This window comes from Panthera pardus, unplaced genomic scaffold (assembly GCF_024362965.1).
Source record: "Panthera pardus isolate Hobbes unplaced genomic scaffold, ASM2436296v1 HiC_scaffold_17, whole genome shotgun sequence".
NCBI lineage: Eukaryota > Metazoa > Chordata > Mammalia > Carnivora > Felidae > Panthera > Panthera pardus.
The window spans coordinates 15,724,038-15,751,236 of record NW_026526732.1 but is presented as its reverse complement, the minus strand read 5'-3'; the positions used below and the strand labels follow the sequence as shown (position 1 = coordinate 15,751,236).

Genomic DNA, 27,199 nt, shown 5'->3' with positions numbered 1-27,199 from the left:
CTTTTCCGCTCCCCAGTGCCTGGGACCTCCCGGTCCCTGCTTGCTTCCGCCTCCGCCCGCTTCCTTATTCCGCTGCTCTCGTCACCCTCAGCTGTCCCCGCCCTCGTCCCCGGAAGATCTCCGCGTCCCCGAGCGCGCCGTTGTTTGTCTCTCGTACGGGCACCAAATAAAGTTTTTTCATTCAAAAGCATTTTTTTTTTTTTTTAACCCACGTCCCTCCCTTTCTCAGCTCCTCCTTCGCGCTGGCGCCGCCTCTCTTCCTGCGGCGGGTGCGACGCGAGTTTAGGCGCCGGCAGCGTGGAGATGATGGCGGGGTCTCCGGCGTCCCTGTCGGGACAGGACGTAGGGTTCGTGTCGCTTTCCTCGCCCAGTCGCCCTGCTCCTCTTCCTGCTCTGTTTGCGGAAAGCCGGGCCTCGCCGGGAACCTGTGGGTTACCGTCGGGGGAGCTGCGGCGGGCCTCAGGGCCCCGCTCCCCGGCGAGTCTGCTCGCCTTCCTCCGACGGCCGGGGAACGAGGCGGCCCGGGGCGGGGGCGCGCCTGCTGGTTGCGGCTGCCCGCCGGGCTCCGGGCTCGGCTCGGCTTCCCGCTTTCTTCCTGACTGCTGGGAGCGGGCTGCGCACCCCGCCGAAGTCCTGGGGTCACCCCGCCTCCTGTCCTTGTTCGGGCCTTTTAGTGGCTTATGTTTTAATTTGTGTTGTCTTTCAAGTGATCCGATGTTGCTGCTTTTTTACTCCTCATGACTGTTTTGCGAGTTTATGCCTCCTCTGTCCCCTTTCAGGGTGTTGCAGCGACATAGCTTTAATCATTTTTCACGTATTTAATAAACGCACTTTGGGGGGGCTAAAATCTTTTGCAAAAGCTAGGAATCTCAGCTCTATTGAGAAATGTGTCTCTTCCTATTGCCGGTGAGATTAATTTGTGGTCTCCCTATTAATGCCTGCAGCTTTTGGTTTTCCGCGTCCTGTCACAGATTTCTACATCAAGTTGTGGACGACCGTAAAAAAATACATATTTGTATAAATTGAATGGCCAAATTTATATTTGAGATATAGCCTACTGCAAAATATGGGGGGGGGGGGTGCGGGGGAGGAGGAGCTCTTAGACGAAATTGACCTTATTCGGAGTGGATGGAGACCAGAGAGGCACCAGTGGCCCCAAATTTAAGCAGGCAATCGTTGAGAGTCATGCAAAATATAAGGAAGGAAGTGTGTGGAACCTTAAATTTTGAGTCCTGGGTTCCTCTGGCTCCACCCTAGTCCTGACCTGGGACTTTACCCTCACAGATACAGGCCTCTAAGGAAATACTGAGGATATTTAGTACTTTTGACCCTTGGACAAGGTGGGGGTCGGTTGTGGTTAGGGGCCCTGACACCCCTCCTTCTCCCCTCCCTCAGTGGAAAATCTGCAATTTGACTTTTGACTCCTCCAAAACTTAACTACTGTACTTTGTGTCTGGTAATCTGAAGATACAGATGAACTGATCAGCTATGTTTTGTGCTCTAAAAATGCACAGAATTTCATCGTGTCCTAAAATCTGTCTTTTCTAATGGAATCCTGTGCATTTGCTTAAAAAGTTATTTCTGTATAAAATGATAATCTGTAAATCTTGATTTTTGTAGGTCTAAAATAAAAAATATCTCCCAGGTTTTTTTTAAGTTCAAGTATGCTCAAGTTTTTCTTCCAGCTTTTTTTGTTCTTTGGCACTTCTCGAAAATTTCTTGATTTTGGGGTTGCGAGAGTGAGATGGTAACATCTTGTTTGAGGGCAGAGTAGGAATCCTTATGCAGGTAGAGAAGAGAGCAGAGAAAACCTTTGAAAAGAAAAAAAATGGCTAAGGATATAGACTAAGAGAAAAGTGAGAAGCAGGTTCCTAAATGGTTTTCATTCTTTATGTTCCTCTAGTACAGTAGACGCTCTCAGGCAATTTTACATCCATTGCCTCGTTCATCTTTCCAAGCAGGTGAAGTCAGTAATAGCCCTGGAGTAGAGCCTGTTTGATATTTAGGATGATCTTTTTTCTGTCCTGTCCTGTTGTTAAACTAGTTTCTGATTCCAGAAAATAAAAGGATTAGAATGGGAAAGATAAGATTGATGGCACAGGCTCCAGGGGAGAATCTGGGATTAGAGGCACAAAGACTGTTAGCTTTCATGACACGTAACACCAGAGAAGTTTGCCGATTTTCCAACGTCTTAATGTAGTAGTCAAACAATGCTGGCTTACTTTATAATGCTTGTATGCAAAGGGCTTTGAATTCAAATGAGCTGTTCTAGAAACAACGATGGCCAATCTGTTGGTATTAATGCTAAATAATATACTGTGTATGTGGCTCTCTTTTCTAGATCGTTTGCATATCTTACAATTAAAGACAGAATACCACAGATCTTAACCAAAGCTATTGATACATTGCATCGACATAAAAATGAATTTTTTGAGAAACATGGAGAGGTAATATTGTGTTTTAACTTTAATTTTTTGTTAATCCTTTAACAGAAACACAATAGCTGTTTTTTGTCTGTGGTAACAATCATTCCTCCTGAAGATAAGAACTCTGGTTTTTAAGAAGCTTAAACAAAACAAAACAAAAAAGGCAGAATAGATAAGACAGGATAATGTGTGTGCTCTTTGATTTTTAACTTAAGAATTCTGAATATCAATGTTTATATTAGTTTGTAAAAGACAAAATGTAGCTTTGAAGTCTAGTATTTCCTTTCCTTCTTTAGGACCTTAAAAATGTTAACCTAGAGGACTTATTTCTGTATAATATTAACTGTTTGCATATATAAATTATTTAAATATAGAGTATTCAGATATATTTTTGAAATATTTAAAATTTTTTTTCGTGTTTCTGCAGAAAGGCACAGAAGCTGAAAAGAAAGCAATTTCTCTTCTTTCTAAATTGCGAAACGAATTGCAAACAGATAAACCAATAATCCCCTTTGTTGAGAAGTTTGTTGATACTGACATATGGAATCAGTACCTAGAATATCAACAGAGTCTTATAAATGAAAATGATGGGAAACCCAGGTGGTTTTACTCACCTTGGTTGTTTGTAGAGTGCTACATGTATCGTAGAATTCATGAAGCAATTATCCAAAGGTAAGCATATAACATCAGATAATAAATGTTTAGAGAACTTAATGCTTTTACAAAATTATAGAATGATAAGTTTAAAGATTAACAGTGGAAGCCAGAATTCAGTTCAGCAGATATTAATGACAGTATCAGATATTTCTGTAAATGTTATCGATATAGTAAATTCTTAGCAATTATAACCCAGTTGTTTAGAATAGACATAAGATCTAATATCTGAATAAAATAATATAATATCTGAATAAAAATTCTTACGAAGAGTTTAGAGTAAAACGAATTGTACTGGGACACCCAGGTGGCTCAGTTGGTTAAGCATCCCAACTCTTGATTTCCTGAGTTAAGATCCCAGGGTCATGGGATCGAGCCCTGCATTGGGCTCCTTGCTGAGTGTGGAGCTTGCTTAAGATTCTCTCTCCCCCTCTTTCTCCCCCTCTCTGTCCCTCTCTCCCTCTCCCTCCCTCTCCCCTACTTGTGCGCTCGCTCTCTCTCTCTCTCTCTCTCTCTCTCAAAAATAAAAATTACTGATCAAAAGATGTTAATATGAAATAATTATTTCTGTAAAAAAACAAGACAGGACAGAGTAAACATGTTTTGTTTATAAAAATAGGTAATAGATCAGAGTTGATTTGGGGTAAGGAGTCAACAGAACAGTGAATCACTACAGGGTTTTATGTACTATCTTAATTTTTAGGCCTTTTTTTTTTCTTAATGGCTAGATTAGAAACAGACTAAAAGTTAAACACATGTCAGAATCACTTTTTGTAGGCTTGTTTGTACTAATTTATTTCTTCCTAGGAAAATTCAGCTATAGAACTGATTTAAAGAGCAGAAGAAAATGTAATGGGGATTATCCTTTTAGCTTGCTAGTTACAAAAATACAGGTTTGCTAACTAAGGAATTGTTTGGTATCTGTTCCTAAACATAGCAAAGGATAATTTGAAGCAATTGATCAAATCAGCACGAATAGTAAAATAAAAAAATTATTTTGGGAAACATGCGTAATTTGAGTCTATTCATTAGCTTTTTCTGACTTAATCTTCAGAAATTATTTTTTCAAGTCACAATTTGTTGTTTTTGCTGATAAGTTTATTTAATTAAAGTAATTATTTTTTCTGACCTCACACCCACTGCTGAATAAGTGTATTTTAGGACTTCTGCTCTAAAAGCAAAAAAATGCGCTGTTAAAAATCTAGCACATTGCCTGGCACATGGAAGGCATCTAAACAAGGCTACAGCTAATACTAGGAGCTGCCATGTGCTGAACATCGGCTGTGTTCCAGTTACTTTGCAACCCAGTGAAGTATAGGTATTACTATGTTTCCATGATGTCTGAGGAAACTGAGGTTCAGTGGTATTAATAACTTTTCCCAGGGTTACATGACTAGTAAATGGTACAGTCAGTATTTGACCCTGTTCTGTATAAATCAGCTTAGAGCCCTCATGAAACCATCTTTTTCCAAGTAGTAGATTTGGGTGTCTTATCAAGGACTAAGGCGAGTCTGAAATTCGGGGTGATGGTGTCATAACTTGGGGAAATATCCATCTTATTAGTCAATACCATGCTGCAGAAGTGTCTGGGTGGCTCTCTGTAGGGAGTTGGTGGAGTTTGGAAGTTAGAAAGGTAAAAGGAATGTGTTTCTGAGTTTGCCTTTGGAGGTAGATCAGGTTCAGAGAATAAAAAAGTCCAGGTTAGAAGTTTACAATAGAAGTTTACAAACCTGGCTACACGTTTATAACTCAGTTGGGCGAGAAGATTTTTTTAACATGTAGGTTTTGAAGTCATATTAAAATAAACACTGATGATTTAATTTGCGGTGGGGCCTGGGCATCAGTTTTTCTTTCCATACCTCAGAAGACTGCACACCCTGGATTGATAGCCACTGGTCCGGAAACAGCTTGCTAAGAGGAGTCATGGCAAATTTAGCCTTAAGTGGCAGGAACAAAACTACTAATCTCTCGTGGATGTAGACCTTTCCTAAGGTGATCTAAGGTGGCTGGGGCAGGCAATTTGTATCCAAACTCAGGTTTTAGGTCAGTGTAAGGAAGTACTATTCCACAGAAGTAGTAATGAAATCGTTTTTAAACATCCCAATTCATAGGAGGAATTCCTGCCCTGGGCCAGTGATAGCTCCAGTGACCAAAGAAGGGTCTTAGCTTTTCTAGGATCCCAAAGCACACCTTCACTTTAAGACCTGTTTGTGTTGATTTTGCCCCTTATATTGAAACATACGTGTAGTTTTTTTTTTTTTTTGTCAAGATGTTTGGTTTTAGTTTTTCTCAGCGTTAAATAGTTGAATAATCTGCAAGTCTGAAGACAAAATCTCAGCCATATGTGAAATTGAAGTAAATTATTAAGTAAATATACTTCAGATATTGAAAAGTGAGAGTATGGAGAAAACAAGCATTTTAAAACTTTTATTAAAGTAGAATATGGGGGTGCCTGGGTGGCTCAGTCAGTTAAGCATCTGACTTTGGCTCAGGTCATGATCTCATGGTTCGTGGGTTCAAGCCCTGCGTCAGGCTCTGTGCTGAAAGCTCAGAGCCAGGACCCTGCTTTGGATTCTGTGTCTCCCTCTCTCTCTGCCCCTTCCCCACTTGTGTGCTCGCTCTCTCTCTCTCTCTCTCTCTCTCTCAAAAAGAAGTAAAACTTAAAGTATAATATGCAGTCAGAACATATCTTTTTTTTTTTTTTTAAGTTTTTTTTAAGTAACCTCTACACCCAATGTGGGGCTTGAACTCAACAACCTCAAGATCAAGAGTTGCATGCTATATGGACTGAGCCAGCCAGATGCCCCCATCCAGAACATATCTTAAGTGTTCAACAATCTTTACCAGAACACACTTATGTCCCAAGGGCCCCCGTCAAGAGTCAGAACCTTACTAGGACCCAAGAAACCCACCTTATGGCCCCTTTCAGTCCTGACATCACTGCCCTTCATAACACTATTCTGACCTGTGTTGGTTTTGCATGCTTTTAAACTGCATTTAAATGAAATTATACGGGATATACTTTTCTGTCCGGTTTCTTTCATTTAGCATTAATGTTGGTGAGACTCATCCGTATTGTCGCATATAAATGTAAATAATTTTCATTGGTACATAGTATTGCATTATATGACTATATCACAATCTGTTTATTGTTGATGGATATTTGAGTAGTTTCCAGCCTGGGGTTATGAAGAATGCTGCTGCAAACATCCAAACACATGTTTTTAGTGAGCATATATATGTGTTTCTGTTGGGTGTATATCTAGGAGTGAACCCCTGGGTCATAGTGCATGCACATATATGGCCTCAGTAGATTCTAAAATAGTAAACATTTTAAAACCAGGAATCAAATGTAAGTGTGTGCGTTTACTCTTAAATACAGGAATAAGGCTTTTTTTTTTTTTAATTTATTTTGAGAGAGAGAAAGTGGGGGAGGGGCAGAGATCCCAAGCAGGCTCCCTTCGGTACTGAGCCCCGCATGGAGCTCGATCTCATGACTGCGAGATCACAACCTGAGTGGATGTCAAGAGTTGGACGTGTAACCCTTTTTTTCCCCCAAATTTAAGGCTCATTTTTAAAATGAGGTGTGACTTTAATGATGTGTTAATAAAACACCAGAACAAGGATTGGCAACATTTTTCTGTAAAGGGCAAGGTAGTAAATATTATGGGCTGGGGGGGGGACATGTGGTCTTTATCGCAGCTGCTCAGCTCTGTCCGTGCAGTGCAGAAGCAGCCACGGACAGTACGTAAATGACTGAGCGTGGCTGTGTTCCTAAAACTTCATTTATGGACGCTGAAATTTGAATTTCACGTGTCAGCAAATAAAACCATTCAGAAGGGTAAAAGTCATTCTTCGCTCACAGGTCATACAAAACAGTTGACCCGCACTGGGTTTGCGAGCTGCAGTTTGCAGACCTCTCTGCTTGAATCTGTGCATCCAAGTAATTTTTATCTTTTTTTTTTTTTTAAGTCACCTTGAAAGACTGATTTATTTCAGCAATGCTGCCATTGCTAAAAATACCTTTTAATTCTTTGGAACTTCCTTCAGAGCCAGTTTACAGGCCTCAAAAAGAAATTAGTCTCCTCCTTTTTTAGTCATTTTTCATTTTTGATAAAAAAAAGAAAAAGAATCTTTTACTCCATTTGATTTGCACACATCATTCTACTGAAATTGCTCTGAGTGACTTTGGGTTCCAAATGAACTCCAGAGGAGAAAGAGGCGCTGTCACTGACAGGGCGTGTAATAGTGTCCTGCAGGTTCTGAAGAGAATTCCAGAAGTGCTTGAGCAATGGCTGCATCCTCAGAATAAGGCTCTCGCTTCCCAGGGTGACTGACTGGAAGGAGACAGCAGTCATGTGGATGTGTAAATTCTGGTATGTTTTTGTCTTTTTTTTTTTTTTTTTTTTTTAAATCAGTTCCACAGCAGTCACGTTGTTTTTATCCTAAGGTAGATGATCCAAGGAAAAAGTTGGTAATTTAGAAGATCAGATGATCTGAATACTTTTTACATTTGGTTCTGTGAAGTCTATGATGTTCTTATTTATACCTTGCTGGTTATGTTTCTCTTAGGCTTGTATTATTAGTTGATCTCTCATTGGACAGACAGCTTAAAGATGTAGCCACAGCGCGTGTATCACCGCTGGTCAAAGTCAACTTGGGAATAAAAGTTGACCTAAAAAACCCCAGGAAACTACATATACGTGACCAAAATTTGTCAGTATAATAAAACTTACGTTTGTATTTTCTGATTTCTCTCAAGTAGTTGTTGGGTTCCCACAGTACTCTATGTTTTTTACTCTCGGTGATTAGCACATTGGATTCAAGTATTTATATGCATATGTTTGTAACTCGGAACCCTGCCACATTTAGCACCCAAAAACTGCTAAATTAAAGCAATTATTTTGAATTCTTGTTTCTCTCTCCTTTTGCTCTGGAAACCATACTGGGTGAATAATTACAGATAGAGTCGCTACAACTATTTAAAATTCCAGTAAAATTTTGATTAGGGAACTTCTGACAGTTAACTAAAATGAGTTTGGGGATTTGTTTTTGTGTAATTGGATTAAATTGATTTAGTGTGTATAATTTGATAATTATTTGTTTTTCTGTAATTGATCTGTTATGTGTAGTATCTGTTACCACTAATTTTTGAGACTAGATGCTTCTATCCTCTTTCCTTTAAAGAATTGCAATTACCCAAATGTTAAATAAAAGAAGGTACAGAGTTCTATAAATGTTTCGCTTACGTTTTTCTCCTCTTGTAGTCCGCCAATCGATGACTTTGATGTATTTAAAGAATCAAAAGAGAAAAATTTCTTTGAGTCACAGGAGTCTCTCGTTGCTTTGTGTACTCACCTACAAGAGTTGAGAACAACTATCGAAGACCTAGATGAAAATCAGCTGAAAGATGAATTTTTCAAACTTCTTCAGGTAAGCGTGATAATTAATCTCCTGTATTTAAACAGTCAAAAAGTAAACTGGGATTGATTTAGCAACAGAGCACGTGTATATCTATTGTCATTTCAGTTATAATTGATCATTTTTTATCATTTTAGTAATAGTGTTATTCAAGAGATAAAAATCCACTCAATCTCTGAAAATGAGTTTTGAAATTTCTTCGACTGGAGATGATGTTAGTGGCACAGGCGTCCTCTGGCTTCATGGCTTGTGTCATTCTTGAGAGGATACTTCACAGTCATTTGGTCAGCCTACCCTGACTTGGGCTTGAATGCTGGTTTTGTCACTTATTTGTTGTTGGATCTGAGGCAAGTTACTTAACTTCTCTGAGCTACAGTTTTCTCGTCTGTTAAATAAGGACGGCATCGTATACCTCGTCATTTGACATGAGAATGAAACTAGATTCAGTCCTGTCAGCATGAAGCACAGAGCCTAGAACAGCCTCCTGCTACCATCAGCTGTAAACGCTCAGGTCGTCAGTGGTCTGTTTAATGTGACTTTATTACGTTCCTTCGTCTGTCTTGTATTACATTTTGCTTTTAATTCTCATTCGAAACATCCGAAGATTTAAGATACGTTATTAGAATCAGAACTATTTGAAAATACGTGGTTTTACATGACAGTATCCCCAGCCCTCATCTCCCAGAAAAAGTCAGAAGCATCCCCAGAAAAAGATGTTATTAGAAAATGCCACGAGGGGCGCCTGGGTGGCTCAGTCGGTTAAGCATCCGACTTCAGCTCAGGTCACGATCTCGCGGTCCGTGAGTTCGAGCCCCGTGTCGGGCTCTGGGCTGACGGCTCAGAGCCTGGAGCCTGCTTCCGATTCTGTGTCTCCCTCTCTCTCTGCCCCTCCCCCGTTCATGCTCTGTCTCTCTCTGTCTCAAAAATAAATAAAAACGTTAAAAAAAAAATTAAAAAAAAAAAAAAAAAGAAAATGCCACGAAAGGAGATAAAGCAGGGCAGGAGAACCGGGGATGGTGGGGGAGATGCAGGGGTGTAGTGTAAAGTGGGGCTGCCAGGGGAGGGCCTCTGAGAAGGTGGTGGGGAGGGTGCCTGCCTCACCCGAGGCAGGTGAGGAATGTGGGTCCCATGCATGTCTAGGGGAACGTTCCTGCCTAGGGACCCGCGGGCGTGTGAGAGAAGGTGCCAGGTGATTCTGCAGGCAATGAGCGGTGAGGCGAGGGGGCTGGAAGGGCCACAGAGGCCTTGTAAGCAAAGGTAAGGACTTTGGTTTTTACTTGCATCGCAAGCACTGGGGAGCTATTGGAGCGTTTTCGTCTGAGGAGTAACAAGGATGAACTTGTTTCAAGGGTTACTTGTCAGGACACACTGAAGGGGCACAAGGCTGGACACCAGGAAGTCTGTTATTAAAATGACCCACGTGAGAAGACATGTTAAATGTCACCAGCATTCTGGAGACACTGTGAAAGCAGAGACCGCAGAGTCCTAGTAAAACTTTGAGGGCAAGCACAGTAGGCTGCGTGATTAAGAGGGAACGGCTTGCTTTGAGTTTGGAAGGAAAGTTGTCAGGGTGTCGTTAAATAATAAGCCTAGTCATCTCCCCCCTTTGGAACTATTCCTTTATGCTGAGCTTTGACTTAAAAAAAAAGAAAAGAAAAAGGAAAAGCAGTAGTCACATCAGTCTTTATCCCTAGCTAGCCCACTGTTTCCGGGAATAGTCCTTGAATATGTCTTTGTCCCATAAGTAATATAATAAGTTGTGAAGAAGAAAGAATACCACTCTCTTTTCTGTCTTCTAGCCTGGCCAAGTAAAGGAGGCCCAAAGTTGCCTTCCATTAGCACCCATGGATCACCAGCGGTTTAGCTTCCTACCAGAACCTGAAGGTGTTTTAGTTTGCAGGGAATGTTGGTCTGTTTTTAGAAGCCATAGAACTCCACCCCTGTCCGCACAAACATTTCATGCCTGCTCTGTCAAAGAGTGGATGCTGGGCGTGTGATGGTGAGGAAAACAGATAGAACTTGCTGTCACAGAACTTGTAATCTTGAGGGAATACAGACAGTCAGCTAATGGCACAAATTAGTGTGGAATTACAAACTGGAAGATGGGGTGCAGGAAACATGCAGGGGGCCGGCAGAGACCCTCACCTCCACTGAGGAGTGCCGTCATCGACCCCACTGTTTCTGTCAGGTGGACACTTAACTGTTTGAGCCTTGCACTTAAAAAATCCATTCATTTATCTTTGTGGGTTTTTTTTTTTAAGTTTATTTATTTTGAGGGAGAGAGAGCATGAGTGGGGTAGGGGCAGAGAGAGAGAGAGACAGAGAGAGAATCCCTGATGTGGGGCTCGATCACACGAACCATGAGATCATGACCTGAGCCGAGATCAAGAGTTGAATGTTTACCCCACTGAGCCACCCAGGTGCCCCCATTCATTTATCTTTTTAAAATATTCTTGGTTGGAACATGCATTTTCCTCTTATTTTGAATCACACAAGTAGAGTTTGTTTTGGCTAACATTTATTGAGTATTGGGTATATTATTTAGACATACTATGTCGATTAATTTTCGCAGTAACTCTACAAGGTAAGTGCTGTTGTTACGTCATTTTTCAGTTGTGGGACCTGAGCCTTAGAGATCATGTGTAATTTACCAATGGTCGGTAATTGGAAATACTGGGAATTGAACCCAGGTCTATCTAATTCCAGAGCCTGTACTCCTAAGCATGTAATTTTAATTAGAGCTTTAAAAAAGAGGGGCTGCATGCCATTTTCTATAAACTAAGCTGGAGTGTTATTTCAGTTTAAAATAGAATGACAGATAATTAGAGTTGGAGAGGTCTTTAGACATCTTGCCCAATTTCGTTATTTTACAAGTAAGAGAACTAAATGCCAGAGAAGTTGCCTGGTCCTAAGTTTTATATAACTAGTAAAAGAAACTGAGCAGTTTGGGTAGGAGTGGGAGGAGGGAAAAAGGGACTTATTTTTCTCATGACTTTGGATTTTTAAATAAATTTTGTAGCCTCTTTTCACAGTGTATCATATCCTCTTATCTGCAAGATGCAAAATCCTTCTGATTAAGCAACACGGATCGTTAAAATCATTCAGATCAGTTTTTTAAAAAGTTTATTACCTAGTGACCAATTAAATGTTTCATTGTCTTAATCTCGATTATACATCAGGATATAAACAATCTTTGCATTATTAGAGAAAGTGTAGATCTGATGGGTATCTTGTATCAAGACTGCTGTAGAAGTAAATTTTATGAATGGTTTTAGCAACCCCTTGCCCCACATTTTACATAATAGAGGTTTTGTTGGTTATTCAAAAGAAGGGTAAAACTTGTGTACTTTTTCTTTTTCAGATTTCGCTGTGGGGCAATAAATGTGATCTGTCTCTGTCGGGCGGGGAAACCAGTTCTCAGAGAACCAACATAATAAATTCTGTGGAGGAACTAAAACCTTTCATTTTAGTGAATGACATGGAACATCTTTGGTCACTGCTTAACAACTGCAAAAAAACAAGAGAAAAAGCGTCTGTTACTAGAGTAGATGTTGTTCTGGATAATTCTGGGTTTGAACTCGTTACGGATTTAGTATTAGCTGACTTTCTGTTGTGCTCTCAACTGGCTACCGAGATCCATTTTTATGGAAAAACTATTCCGTGGTTTGTTTCTGACACTACTGTCCATGATTTTAACTGGTTAATTGAACAAATGAAAGGTTCTAATCACAAGTGGATGTCCAAGTGTGGGGCCGACTGGGAAAACTCTATTAAGATGGGCAGATGGGTGTACCATGATCATATATTTTGGACTCTTCCTCATGAATTCTGTGTAATGTCTCAGGTTGCTCCTGACTTATATGCCGAACTACAAAAGGCACATTTAATTTTATTCAAGGGTGATTTGAACTATAGGAAGCTGACAGGCGATAGAAAGTGGGCATGTACCATTCCCTTTCATCAGGCCCTGCGAGGGTTCCATCCTGCCCCTCTCTGCAGTGTAAGGACATTAAAGGCCGAGGTTCAGGTGGGGCTGCAGCCCGGGCAAGCTGAACAGCTCGCAGCCTCCGAGCCCAACTGGATGACCACTGGGAAGTATGGAATATTTCAGTTTGATGGTCCGCTCTGACTTGTTTTAGGATGTCTTAAGTTGTCTGGACAAATCTGACAGTCGCTTGGCATCCCCAGAAAGGCAGTGTGCGAATTGAGTCACGGGGCTGCTCTGCCTGGCTCTGGGAAGCCTGGCTTCTCGGTGCTCCCGTACGTGCACTCTGGACGCTTCTCTCTTCGAACGTTTTGCCCCACGACATTGTTTGGGAGATAGACGGAGTAAGCTAGTTACAGAGATTTACGTTTCTGTTGGCATTTTAGTAACTTATTTCAAGTTAGATGCATAATTTCAAGTGGTACTAATGAACTTATTTTTAATTGGGCAGAAAGTAAAATAATGCGTGAATTCTGCTTTTAAAGTTCGTTAACATTCTTTTAATGCTATGCTGCATGGTATTTACAAGCATGGGATTTTATTTAACTTGTTTTGGCGCTCTAAAAATAAGGGCTCTGGGAAGACATTTTAAATATGCTTTGAAAAGAGGGATTTCTTACAGCTGTGACATTTGAACAATGGACGTAAAGATTACTTACCTCATAAGTTAGTTTTAAATTTTGTTCTCCTTGAATTTTATTTCCTTTTAAATACCCTGTTTTATTTGCACGCATTTGTATTTTGATTGACCTGCGGAATGGACACTAGGAAGCCCAAGATTGAACAGAAACAGCTGGTATTTGAAGAACCGTGGTACCTTTTTACGTTCTATTTGCAATGTCCGTGATCAACTGAAATATATTATTTTAACACGTAAGTGTTTTAAATGAACAGATTTTTAGATTGTTCTGCAGTTTAGAAAAAATGCTTTAGATAAAAAAAGATTCTTACGCATTGAATTTGGAGTAGTACCAACAAGTTAATTTTTTACATGCTTACACATTTTTTTGGTGACTACTTCATATTAAAGACTAAGTTTCAGGTCAGTTTGCTTTGAAACTGAAATTGGAAATAAACCTGGAAATGTTTTTCTTGAACTGGCATAATAAAATGAATTGTACTGAAAATCTTGTTGGTTTTATTTTTTCCAGTGGGTGAAAGTCAAGGAGGGACGATTAAGTATGAGGTCTAAGAAAGAAACTCATAATGTACATGTTGCCAAAGCAGTTCTTAAATTATGTCACTTATAAATGAGGTTAAGTCTAAATGAGGTTATAGTCTATGACCTTGCTAAGTGTTTTTAAAAAGCTATGTCAAATATTTATATAAAGCTGCACGTTTTGAATTTACTCTTACCTACGTGTGTTCCTGTTTTAAACATTAAGTTACTAAAATACCGAGCATAGTATAATTGTAGACACTTGACATGAGTTAGAAAATGAGTCTATTTGTGTTGACTTTATAGCCACAGTGTGGGAAAATGTAATAATCACATTTTCCAAAGCAGTGAATTTTGTTTTTATTATGTTGTTTTAAGAACATGAATTTAGGATTCGTGAGGAACTAGTTCACCCCCTCCTATAAGAGCACAGAAGCAAACGAGCAAGCAAGAAGAGTGGCACGACGGAAGGGGAAGTCATTCTAGATGGAAGTCTACCAAATGCTTAGCAGGGGTGGGACCCACCTGTAGCTTCCCCGGTTGGCTTTTTTAAATTGAAGTTTAGTTGACACACAATGTTACCTTAGTTTCAGGTGTACAACGGATTGGGCCACTCTCTGCTCCCACGAGCTCAGCCACCATCTGCCAGCACAGCACGCTGTTACACTACCACTGACTCTACCCTCGGCCACGCCTCTCATCCCCCTGGCTAACTGAAGCCTGTACCCCCCACTCTCCTTCACCCCTTTTGCCCATCCCCCACGCCCCTCCTCTCTGGCAACCATCAGGTCGATCTCCCTATTCTATGCTTCTGGGGTTCCTGGGTGGCTCAGTTGGTTGAGCGTCTGACTTCAGGTCACGAACTCGTGGCTCACGAGTTCCAGCCCCACATTAGGCTTAGCGCTGAGGGCGCAGAGCCTGCTTTGGATTCTTTGCCTCCCCCTCTCTCTGCTCCTCTCCCTGCCCTCTTTCAAAAGTAAACATGTAAAAAGATGAAAAATCTCTTTCTGCCTTTCTTGTTTCTAGATTCCACATCCAAGTGAAATGTGATTATCCGTCTTTCGATGGCTTATCTTACTTAGCATAATCTTGGTTAGGTCCATCCATGTTGCAAATGGCAAGACCTCTTTTTTTTTTTTTTTTTTAATGGGTGGGTGATACTGTGTGCATGAGTGTGTGCATATAACATAACTTATCCCATCTATCAGTAGACCCTGGTTGTTTCCATATCTTGGCTATTATAAATAATGCTATAGTAAACATAGGGATGCATATATCTTTTTCAATTAGCATTTTCTTACTCTTTGTGTAAATAGGGGAATTACTGGGTGTATTCCTATTTTTATATTCCTATTTAAAAAAAAATTTTTTTTATGTTTATTTCTGACAGAGAGAGACAGAGCATGAGCTGGGGAGGTGCAGAGAGAGAGGCAGACACAGAATCCAAAAAAGGCTTCAGGCTCTGAACTGTCAGCACAGAGCCTGATGCGGGGCTCGAACTCACAGACCGCAAGATCATGACCTGAGCCAAAGTCGGACTCTCAACCAACTGAGCCACCCAGGCGCCCCATATATTCCTATTTTTTTAATGGTTTCAGGAGCCTCCATTCTGTTTTCCACGGTGGCTGCACCAACTTACATTCCCACCAACGGTGCACAAGGGTCCCTTTTTCGTTTTTGAATCTTTTTTAAAACCAGCTTTCTTGAGATGTAATTCACATACAATTCATCCATTTAATGTGTACGGTATTTTAGTATATTCACAGTTGTGCGACCACGACCAGAAATTTGATTTCTAATTTCAAAGCGTTTTTGTCACTCCTCAAAGAACCCCTGTGCCTGTTAGCGGTCATTCCTCATTCTCTTCTCAGCTCTTGGCAACTAGTCATTGACTTTTGGTCTCTGTGGACTTCCCTGTTCTGGACATTTCCTATATAAATAAGAATCAGAAAATATGTGGTCTTCGTGACTGGCTTCAAGGTCATCAGTTGTAGCTGATGTAGGTTTTCAGTCCTCTTGGGTTTCAGCCCTCTTGGGGATACGCCTAGAAGTACATGCTAGAGCCCATGGCAGCTGTGCTCCTGGCTATGAAGTGGTCTCTCGTGGTTTTGATTTGTATTTCCCTAAAGGCTAACGGCGAGCATATCTGAGTGTATTTGAGCCGATTGGCCATTTGCATATCTTCTTTGGAGAAACGTCTTTTTAATTCATTGGCCCATTTTAAAATTCGATTATCTTTTTATTACCGAGCTGTAAGAGTTTTTATATATCCTGCATACAAGGTCTCATTGGATACATAATTTGCAAATATTTTCTCCCATTCTGTGGGTTGTTTTGTCACTTTCTTGATGGCATTGTTTGCAGCACCAAAGTTTTCTACTTTGATAAAGTCCTTCTATGTATTTTTTCTTTTGTTGCAAAGCCTTGGTGTTTGAACTGCTTCTTAACATCCACTTCAGGGCCGCTGCAGTGAGGGACTGAAACACCCAATGGTCAGGGCTCTGTCTATAGTCTTCCGCTCCCTCACGTGTTTCAACCCACCAGGCTTGGAGGTCAGTTAGGGGTGGTGTTCCCCCTGAAGAGCTGAGTGATTTGGGGAAACTCCCGAAATAGCATCTGCAATTGTTTCAACTGCTGATGTCATACTTGGTTAAGCATGAAGTAGCTCTTGAATACAGATTATACATTTCATGCAATACATTTTTATCAAGACATAGACCCAGTATCTTATGTACATTACGGAAATATGGATGAAGGGCAGGTAAATAATTAGGTGAGGTTGGTGGTTTATACTCCATGGGTTTATGTTACTTTCTGATGAAACAACAGTGGACAAGATTTTTTTTTTTAATGCTTATTTTTGAGAGACAGAGTTTGAGTGGGGAGGGACAGAGAGAGAAGGAAACAAAGAATCCAAAGCAGGCTCTAGACTCTGAGTTGTCAGCACAGGGCCCCATGCGGGGCTTGAACTCTCAGACCATGAAATCATGACCTGAGCCGAAGTCGGACATGTAACCAACTGAACCACTCAGGTGCCCCAGCAAATGGACAAGATTTATTGAAATGATCCAGCTTTTTTTTCTTTCTATAATTTGAGGTGTATTTTGTGTTGGATAAAATGCAGTAATGTTTTTGAATCTTTATCAAGCCAGACCTTGGTTGTTCAACCTCACGGTCATGTTTCTGTAAAAGAAACACCCATCACAAAAGACAATATCAACATAGTTCAAACTCTTTACTTATATTTTAAGAAACATAATTCAGAGTTCTATTTATTAAAATTCCCTCTCCCACCCATTTTTCTGCCCAAACCCCCCAATGAGTCTTGTTCTGGAATCTCTCCCTCCATAAAACTTTTCTTCTCCTCTCTCTCTCTCTTTTCTGAACTGGAGGGTAGGGAAGGGAAAGACTGAACACTTCTCCACATGCATCTTATTACTTAAATGAAGCTTTAATGTAATGTCTGACTCTTATGGTAAGCAATCAGTGATGTCTTGAGATTATAGAAAATGAATAAAGCAGAAGGGAAAAATAGGAAAAACAACATAATCCTATCACCTTTAAATACCCCTGTTGATTTTTATGTATGCATTTCTTTTTTTTTTTTTTTTTTGTTAAGGTTATTTATTTATTTTGAGAGAGAGGCAAAGAGAGATGGAGAGAAGGATTCCCAAGCAGGCTTCACACCATCAGTGCAGAGCCCCATGTGGAGCTCAAACTCATGGAACCGTGAGATCATGACCTGAGCCGAAACCAAGAGTCAAACGCTTAACCAACTGAGCCATGCAGGCGCCCCTTTATGCATGTATTTCTAAGTTTTCCTCCATAGACAGACATATTTTCTACATTTCTAAGATAAAAAAGCAGGATCATACTGTCTGAAAAGTAATTTTTTTTTTTTTTCAATTCCGAAGTATTTTTTCCAACTCCTGAAGTTTTTGTCCGGTTAGTTGGTTCCTTGTTATTCTTGCTGTCATTTTACTTTTTTCTAATTCACTGATTAGTCCCTCCTGGAGAGATAGAAGTTTGTGGGGGCTTGTGTTTTTGTTTTTTCCCTTTGGGTAGCAGTCTGGCCTGGGACTCAGTAATGGCCTGGGACTCATAAATACTTGATTTCTAATCCCTGGTCTCCTATTAATCATGTAACCTGTCACATTCTGACCATTTTACTGGAAAAGGAGAAGTTATTTCTGGTCAACTTGAACTATGTTCAATCTCAAATCCCGGGTCCCCTAGGAAAAGGAGTCATGCAGAGATATTAGCATTCTGGCACCCCCTAGCGGCCATCTGGGTATTCTGTAAAACCTGATCTTTTCCCTTCCTGCAGGGTAACTTGCAGACAGACAGGTGCTGTTGTGAGTGGAACATAAATTTAAGCTGAGCCATCCCTTAGACACCACCATTCACCTCGTTCTTCCTTCCTGATTTTCCTTGGTGGGTCACATTCCCTCCTTTTAGTTTATAGAATATCCGCTCCATTTTCAGACCTTTTAGAAAATAGGGAGGAAAATCAGTTCGTACAGAAGACATTTCTAAAGTGTTGAATTGCATTAGTTGTGCATTCCTTGGGGCAGCTCCCCACTGTGGCTTCTTTGTATTTGCCCCACACACGGTTGGTGGAATGAATGACTGATTAATAGGTGATACATTTTAGCATTTGAAATGCTTTTTTGGATATTTATTTATTCTGAGAGAGAGAGAGAGAGAGTCGAGGAGGGGCAGACAGAGAGGGAGAGAGAGAATCCCAAGCAGGCTCTGTGCTGATAGCAGGCTTGATCCCAAGAACTGTGAGATCATGACCTGAGCTGAAATCAAGAGTCAGATGCTTAGCCAACTGAGCCGCCCATGTACCCCTTGAATAATTTTTTAAACCTCTGAGTGATTGAGGTCACCAGATTGAAGTCTGAAGGATGAAATGTTCTGTTAGCCTGATCAATTAGATCATTTAGTACTTGTTGAATGAATAAAGAAGTATATATTATATAATTGGGAGTTTTCCATAAATATATACATCTTTGAATACTGTTTTATTCCTTCGATATTATATTGTGATCAATTTGCCATTGTTGAAAATTCCTCAAAAATGTGATTTGTAATGGTTACAAACATTTCATCATAGAACTAGATCATATTCTCTTTTGCTCTGTAGATTGTTCAAAATTTTTGCTATTATAAAAGAGGCTGAAATGAACATCTTCAGACAACTAACCCTCATTAAGATTTGCAAGTCTTTGGGGCACCTGGGTGGCTCAGTCGGTTGGGCGTCCAACTTCAGCTCAGGTCATGATCTCAAGGTTTGTGAGTTTGAGCCCTGTGTTGGGCTCTGTGCAGACAGCTCAGAGCCTGGAGCCTGCTTTGGATTCTGTGTCTTCCTCTCTTTCTGCCCCTCCCCTGGTTGCTTTCTGTCTCTCTCAAAAATAAATAAACATTTAAAAAAATATTTGCAAGTCTTCAGTTACTGCAAATTATTTGAAGCCACTCAATTATTCTGGTTTTGCTAGAATGGTATTAGACTTGTAGCCCCAAACCCTCAATATTGAGTAATTGCTTGATATGAGATGGGAAGTCACTTTTTTCCTTACTTTCTATTTTTAAAGTCATGCCATATATCATGACTTTCAATCCTGCTTAAGTTCAATACAGAGTTTAGGCACAAGGGGGAGATCCTTTAGCATAATAAAGTGGCTGGATTTTCCTTCTACTATTTAGCAGAGATTTTAGCAAGAACTGGCACAGTATAATTTTCATTGTTGACTGCACACATTCTTGTGGTTTCAACTTCATTCCTTTCTTGGCCAAAATTTTATGTATACATATAATCCTTGCCACAAAATACTATAGTGGTTTATCATAGAAATATAGCAAAATAGATGAATTTGAAAATAAAATGAATACTTGGGGAAAGTAGAAAAAAAATAGAATTCTGTTAACAATATAGAAAAGTCACACTAGAAAAAACTTTGTAAGAAAGTAAAAATAATTGCTTTCTGTTCATTTAACCTTTGCTCGAAGGGAAAAAGCACTACTACATTTATTTCCTTGTTTTGTAAATTTTAATACAGCAAATTAATTTTTACTGTGATTGAGAAACTTTAAAGGAACTAAATATTCCAAATGTACCTTACGTTTAAGAAGATAGGAATGTGGGGTGCCTGGGTGGCTCAGTCGATTGAGCATCCGACTTCAGGTCATGATCTCACAGCTTGTGAGTTCAAGCCCCGCGTCAGGCTCTGTGCTGACAGCTCGGAGCCTGGAGCCTGCTTCAGACTCTGTGCCTCCCTCTCTCTCTGCCCCAACCCACTTGCATTCTGTCTCTGTCTCTCTCAAAAATAAATAAACATTAAAATAATAATAATAATAAAAAAAAAGAAGATAGGAATGGGGCATGGTATGCTTTCAGTGTAGAAATTTTTCGAGTGGTGTCCAAGGGGTTCATCAGAAATATCCAGGCGGGGGGCGCCTGAGTGGCTCAGTCAATAAATGTCTGACTCCTGATTTTGGCTCAGGTCATGACCTCACGGTCTGTGAGTTTGAGCCCCTCATCCGGCTCTGCATTGACAGTATGGAGCCTGCTTGGGATTCTCTCTCCCTTGCTCTCTGCCCTGCCCCCACTTGCGCTCTCTCTCTCTCTCTCTCTCTCTCAAAATAAATAAATAAAGTTAAAAAAAAAAAAAAAAGAAATATCCAGGCGGTCTGCAAACGTGGTTGGGAAAAAAAATGTCATCTTTATTTTCATTAATCCCGAATTGCAATTTAGTATTTCCTTCAGTTTTTTATGTCAGGTTTAAATTTTTTCATGGTTTAATGATCTTTACTGATTTTTAATTGCAACAATATTGGCAAAAAAAAAAAAGTTTTAGAATGTCTATAATTCAATCTCAAATTTTCAACTCATTTCCTTTCATATTATTCTATATTTAAACAGTTGCAATTATAATGAGCACATATTTAGGTTTTTACCTGGCTTCCTCAGATATTTCCTTCCATTTTGTATATAAGACCTGAACTTTAGCAATATTTTTTTTTAATTTTTTTTTTTAACGTTTATTTATTTTTGAGACAGAGAGAGACAGAGCATGAGCAGGGGAGGGTCAGAGATAGAGGGAGACACAGAATCTGAAACGGGCTCCAGGCTCTGAGCTGTCAGCACAGGGTCCGACGCGGGGCTTGAACTCACAGACTGTGAGATCATGACCTGAGTTGAAGTCGGACGCTCAACCGACCGAGCCACCCAGGCGCCCCTGAACTTTAGCAATATTAAGGGTACCTGTACCTTTGTCACCTGTGGAAATCATACATCTTTTCTATTGCATTACAGTTATCTTAAATTATTGTTTCATTATTATGTCAAAAATCAAGACACTTTATCTGGGAGGTTGATGGCACAAAAATAGTTAAGAACACCTGCTCTGATTTTTCTCCTTTCCTTTTCATAAAGCTGGCGGAAGACATAACAGGATTTATTTATTTATTTTTTAATTCTTTAAAAAAAATTTTTTTTTTTAATTTATTTTTGAGACAGAGACAGAACATGAGCAGGGGAGGGTCAGAGAGAGAGGGAGACACAGAATCCGAAGTAGGCTCCAGGCTCTGAGCTGTCAGCACAGAGCCCGACGTGGGGCTTGAACTCACGAACTGTGAGATCATGCCCTGAGCTGAAGTCGGATGCTTAACCAACTGAGCCACCCAGGCGCCCCATAACAGGATTGATTTATTAAATTTTTAAAAAATGTTTATTTTAGAGAGAGAGAGAGACAGAGTGCAGAGTGTGAGCAGGGGAGGGACAGAGAGAGAGAGAGAGAGAGAGAGAGAGAGAGAATCTGAAGCAGGCTCCAGGCTCTTAGCCTGATGCCAGGCTCGAACTCACGACCTGCAAGATCAGGACCTGAGCCGAAGTCGGACACTTAACCGACTGAGCCACCCAGGCGCCCTGACAGGATTTATTTTTATAGGGTTTGGTTGGTTGGTTTTGGTTTGGTTTTGTCTTGAGCCGAAGAGGAAACACATTATACAGCATTTTTTCTTCCCATCTCAAACTTCACTTAATGCTAATCCTCTACTATCCAGCTTGGTACCTACCAGGGGTCCTTAAAAAAAATAAAAGAAATGAAAGATATGACATGTGCACATGGGTTGAGTTGTCCTTAACTTTACTATTAGGAGATTTTTTTTAAGAGATGAAAAAGTACTCGGAATGTTTTTTCCTATTTAGAACTCTTAAGAGTATTTTATTTTCCTTATGTATTTTAAAGTTTTTATTTATTAGAGAGAGAGAGACAGCTGAAGGGGAACGGAGAGAGGGAGAGAGAGAGAGAGAGAGAGAGAGAGAGAGAGAGAGAGAGAAAGAGAGAGAATCCCAAGCAGGCTCCACACCATCTGCACAAAGCCCAATGCAGGGCTTGAACTCATGAACTGTGAGATCATAACCTGGGCTGAAATTGAGGGTCAGATGCTTAACCGACTGAGCTACCCAGAACTCTTAAAAATATTTTAAAGATCCTGACAACCAGAAGTCAGAAAGCCATTTAAAATATAAAGCAAGAAGTAAAATTCAACACAATTTCTTTTACATGTGTTTTCAATTTTATGATAATTATTGACAGTCAGTGAATATGAAGTATATATAGATGTGCTATAATCAGAATACATATCATTTGTGGAGTACTATGTTCCAGGCTCAGTATTAAGTGCTTTACTCATAATGTGGAATGACATCCTCCTAAAAATCCTGGAGGCAGATATTTGTATTCCATTATACATACAGGAGCACTGAGTCTCAGTGATTTCAAGTAACTGGGCACAAGGCCAGTTAACTAGTTAATGATAGAGCCGAAGTTAAACTCCAATCTGCTAAACTCCAAAACTCAAGTTATGGCTTTAAAAAAAATTTTTTTTTGTTTATGTATTTATTTTGAGAGAGACAGAGACAGTGCTAGTGGGGGAGGGTTAGAGAGAGAGGGAGACAGAGAATCGCAAGCAGGCTCCATGCTGCCAGTGCAGAGCCAGATGCGGGGCTCGAACCCAAGAAACCGTGAGATCACGACCTGAGCCAAAACCAAGAGTCAGACGCTTAACAGACTGAGCCACCCAGTCGCCCCAAGTTATGGCTTTTATTGAATTTATTATTCCTTAAGCATAATTAATTAGCACGTAATTAATTTTTTTAAAAAATGAGTAAATATACTATCATTGGAAATTCGAGTCACGCGATTATGCCCATCATAAGTCATACTACAAATGATTAGTATGTTGAAGGCTTAGTAGAAGTAGAAAAAAACCTGAGCTCTAAATATCAATGATAACATTTTAGAATAATGATCAGGAATGGGCGGGGCAGAAACAGGGATTGTTTTTCTGTATCATTACATTTTGTACCATTGGACACATACGAACTCGTGGAATTTTACAACAGGCTGCACATCACACTGGGAGAGTGAGCCGTCTCTAAGAATTTGGTGCAAAGGGCTGAGCATCAGCAGATCCAGCAATGAAATGGAAGCCTCTCATCTTTCAGGCCAGCAACCAGCTGAAAACAAGTGGGGAGTTATTTTGAAGGGAAATTATTTTTGTGAACAGATGGAAGTGATTTCACAAGAATGCACTGGCTCATTCTTCCAACCAGAGGGATGATATAAAAATGGTTTTGCTATCTTGGTGGAATCCCAAATCTGTTCAAATCAATGATCTCAATTCTTGCCTTGTCTTCCATAGCAAATGAAATGAGGCTCACTTTTATATTAACCTGTAAAAGTAGGCCTTAATTCTAGACTTCTGTTTCCTTTCCCATCAGTTCCTAAACAGAAAGGGATTTGAATTTCTGAAACCCCAATAATGGTGATCTTAGAGAAGATCCATCACTACCTTCCATTACTGAGGTGGGTTCTTGTTCAAAGCCTTGGTAACTGGGGCAAGGAAACTGAATGCCTGTCCCAACTCGGTCACTAATTAACCATGTGGTTTCCATTAGGTGTTCGATTACTCTGCTACTTAATGTTACAGATAGATTGATAGAGATATAATTGGATATGTTGGTAAGAACCGAAGGATATGATTTATTTTCGGTTACAACAATCGAAAATATTCCATAATTGTAGACTGTAGATACTACAGACAGAAATTCTTCATGGAATGGAGAAATATTTTATTATATTGAGGAGCCTGGCTTCCCAACAGGACTCCAAGGGTAATATCTGGAGGGTGTTAGAAAAAAAAAAGAGGCTTATGGAAAGAGATAACCCTCTTCTTCCTCTGGAGGTTTTCATGTCCTAATGTGATACTGTATTTGCTCCATTTTACACATGCATTAAGACTCTGAGAGAATAAGAAACTCCAATGGCAGCAACAGAACCTGTACATGAACAAGGTCGAAAGGGCCCAAACCCATAGTTTTTGCCACCACTTACATTGCCTCCCATAATAATATTCTATCACGCATTTTGCAAAGCACTTTGTACTTTACAGAAGAATTCACGAGCACTCTGAGAGGTTATTATTACCTTAACTTGATCTGTGGGGCAACAGAGGCTCAACAAGGTCCTTAGAGCTGGTCAGTGGTTAGATTGGGGCTTGAATCCCAAATCTTCCAGTTCTCTGACCTTTCTATGGTCCCATAAATTCTTTAGGACCAATAGTAAGAGCTTAGAGATCAGAAACCCAGATCTAAAAAGTTAGGTTTTGTCCTTGTGACTACTGGTCCTTCTCAACTGGTGACTCAACTAGTCCTTCTAGGAGTTCTTAGGGGTTCTGTGGAGATACTTTGGGGGTTTGGGGTGGTGTGTAAGATGGAAATCATGGGGTGTCAACTGGGTGGCCAGGGGAATCTCCAAATTAGTCTCTTCTGCATACTGGGCTCCTGAGAAAGACTGCATCTGACAAGGATTCATTGGCTTTAAAAGGAGAAAGGCTTGGAAACCACCGCTGTAGGTGATAGGGAGCCACTGAAAGTTTCTAAGGAGGGAAGTGGTAAAAGTCATGTTCTAGAAAGATCAATCTGGCAGTTTTGTTGCAAAAGACCTTCATCGTGGAGAGTCCAGTACAGACAGACTTAGCAAGGAGGGGATAGAAACAGGAGAGGTTATAGGAGAGGTTATAGCAGGGGCTGGAAAATCATAGCAAGAGATGGGGGAGAGCAAAAACTCAACTTTTCTGGATCTTAGGACACACAGGACTAAAAAGTATTTTTCTTACATATCTATATTTTATTTATTTTTTAATTTTTTAATGTTTATTTTAATATTTTTAATGTTTATTTATTTTTGAAAGAGAGATGGAATGCCAGCAGGGGAGTGGCAGAGAGAGAGAGGGAAACAGAATCTGAAGCAGGCTCCAGGCTCTGAGCCATCGGCACAGAGCCCGATGCGGGGCTCGAACTCACAAACCGCGAGATCATGACCTGAGACGAAGTCGGACGCTTAACTGACTGAGCCAGCCACTCAGGTGCCCCCATTTTATTTATTTTTGAGAAAGAGAGAGAGAGATGGACACGCTGACAGAAAGCGAGCGTGAGTGGGGGAGGAGCAGAGAGAAAGGAAGACACAGAATCCGAAGCAGGCTCCGAGCTGTCAACACAGAGCCCGATGTGGGGCTAGGACTCCCCATGAACCATGAACCATGAGATCATGACCTAAACTGAAGTCAGACACTTTGAGCCACCCAGGTGCTTCTATATTTTATTTTATTTTTTTCCTGTTTTCTTTTGGAGTTCAATTCTATGAATTTCATCACATGTATAGATTATTGACCAACGTTATAGTCAGGATACAGATCAGTTCTGTTACCCTCTAAAATTCCCCCCACTGCTATTCTTTTATAGAGTCCCCTCTATCCCCACCCATAACTTCTGGCACCACAGATCTTGTTGTTTGCCCTTAAAGTTTTGTCCTTTTGAGAATGTCATATAAATGGAATCATACAATACAGACATTTCGAGATTGGTGTCTTTCCCTCCATGTAATGCCTTTGAGAATCATCTGTGTTGCCGTATCAACATCCAGGAGACTCAGACAGGAAAGAAGGCTGCAAAAGGGCAACAGAGCTTGCTAATGTTGGAATCTGAATGTTTTTGAGCTGAAAAGAGTAATATTCAGGTGCTACATACTCTCTGGGGTATTTATTTATTCGTTTATAGAATTATTTACTGAGCAACAAATACATGATATGTACTGTTTCAGGTGTTGGGGATGCAGTAATGAGCAAAATAAAAATTCCATCCTCAAGTGGCTTATATCCAGTGAGGGCAAACAAACAAGTTTATTTACGATTTAACGTGAGGAAGCGATATACTCTGGGTAGTGGGGTAGAAGGAGAAGAGACTATTTAAGACAGGATTGAATGGTCAGGGGAAGTCCCGGGACCAGGTCAGCTCTGACCATAGAGGTCTCAAGAGAATGTGTGCAGGATGGATTGGGAGACTGGGAGAAACTGAGGCAAAGGAGTCATGCAATCTGGGCCTGAACTAGGCGGATGGCAGTGAAAAATGGAAGGAGGATGAATTGTAAAAAATAGTTTAGAGGAAAATGGAATGTATTAGGTAAGACGTTACGTAGGTTGAAAATTGAAATAATTTCCAGACGTGCAGGTAAACTGGTACAAGGCAAAGCAATTGTTACAAGTTATAAGAGAAACTAAGGATGTTTAGTGTGACCGTAGCTAGTAGTTTGTGATTGAATTAATGTAAATTGTGGCTCTTAAACTATGCTCCTAAGTGCCCCTGGAGCCACATACTCAATTGTACTTCAACCAGAGCAGTGCCAGGATGATCTGTTTTGTATATTTTCTTCCCCGTGAATTTCACTGAAGTGTTACACAGAAAAAAAGAGGGGGGGTTAGTTACTTTGTGGGAAACCATCCGTTCAAAACCTTCTTACTCGATGAATGAAGAGCCTCCACCTGAGACAGAAGCTATTCTGGCCCTCGCTACAGGGGGCATGGCGGGCAAGGCAGATGGGGTGAGAACCGAACAGCTATTTCTATTACAGATTGGTTAAAAAAAATATTTCCCTCAAATAATTTTATCTCTCCATGTTTTTTTCTAACTATATCTATACTTACAGGTTTAATTTTACTCACCATGCAGATGTTTTATCTTTTACTTAAAAAAGAATAAATATGAGAGGCGCCTGGGTGGCTCAGTTGGTTATGCATCTGGGTTTTGACATGACCTCACGGTTTTGTGAGTTCAAGCCCCATGTCGGGCTCTGTGCTGATGGTGTAGAGCTTGCTTGGGATTATCTCTCTTCTTCCTCTCTCTCTGCCTCTCCCCCGCTCATGCTGTCTCTGTATCTAAATAAGTAAACTTAGGGGCGCCTGGGTGGCTCGGTCGGTTAAGCGTCTGACTTCGGCTCAGGTCATGATCTCGCGGTCCATGAGTTCGAGCCCCGTGTCGGGCTCTGTGCTGACTGCTCAGAGCCTGGAGCCTGTTTCAGATTCTGTGTCTCCCTCTCTCTCTGCCCCCCCCCCCCCCCCGTTCATGCTCTGTCTCTATCTCAAAAATAAATAAACGTTAAAAAAAATAAAAAAATTAAAAATAAATAAGTAAACTTAAAAAATACATAA

At 40.4% G+C, this 27,199-nt stretch overlaps 1 protein-coding gene across 2 annotated transcripts; it reads left to right on the top strand.

Moving 5' to 3' along the window:
* The first annotated feature begins 212 nt into the window (after positions 1–212).
* On the top strand, positions 213–13,613 carry ARMT1 (acidic residue methyltransferase 1). Of its 2 annotated transcripts, XM_019431754.2 has the most exons (5): positions 213–347; positions 2,342–2,447; positions 2,854–3,098; positions 8,348–8,513; positions 11,863–13,613. In XM_019431754.2, exons 1-5 carry the CDS (start codon positions 304–306, stop codon positions 12,628–12,630), a joined length of 1,329 nt encoding a protein of 442 aa, XP_019287299.1. In that variant the 5' UTR covers positions 213–303; the 3' UTR covers positions 12,631–13,613. The 2 variants fall into 2 exon arrangements, with proteins under 2 accessions (XP_019287299.1, XP_019287301.1); XM_019431756.2 differs by lacking the exon at positions 2,342–2,447 and having other exon boundaries at positions 226–347.
* The last annotated feature ends 13,586 nt before the right edge of the window (positions 13,614–27,199 follow it).

Coding starts and splice junctions, on each gene's coding strand:
- ARMT1 (XM_019431754.2), top strand. CDS start 304: ATGATGGCGGGGTCTCCGGCGTCCCTGTCGGGACAGGACGTAGG. Junction 2,448..2,853: donor TTTTTGAGAAACATGGAGAG/GTAATATTGTGT, acceptor GTGTTTCTGCAG/AAAGGCACAGAAGCTGAAAA. Junction 8,514..11,862: donor AATTTTTCAAACTTCTTCAG/GTAAGCGTGATA, acceptor TTTCTTTTTCAG/ATTTCGCTGTGGGGCAATAA.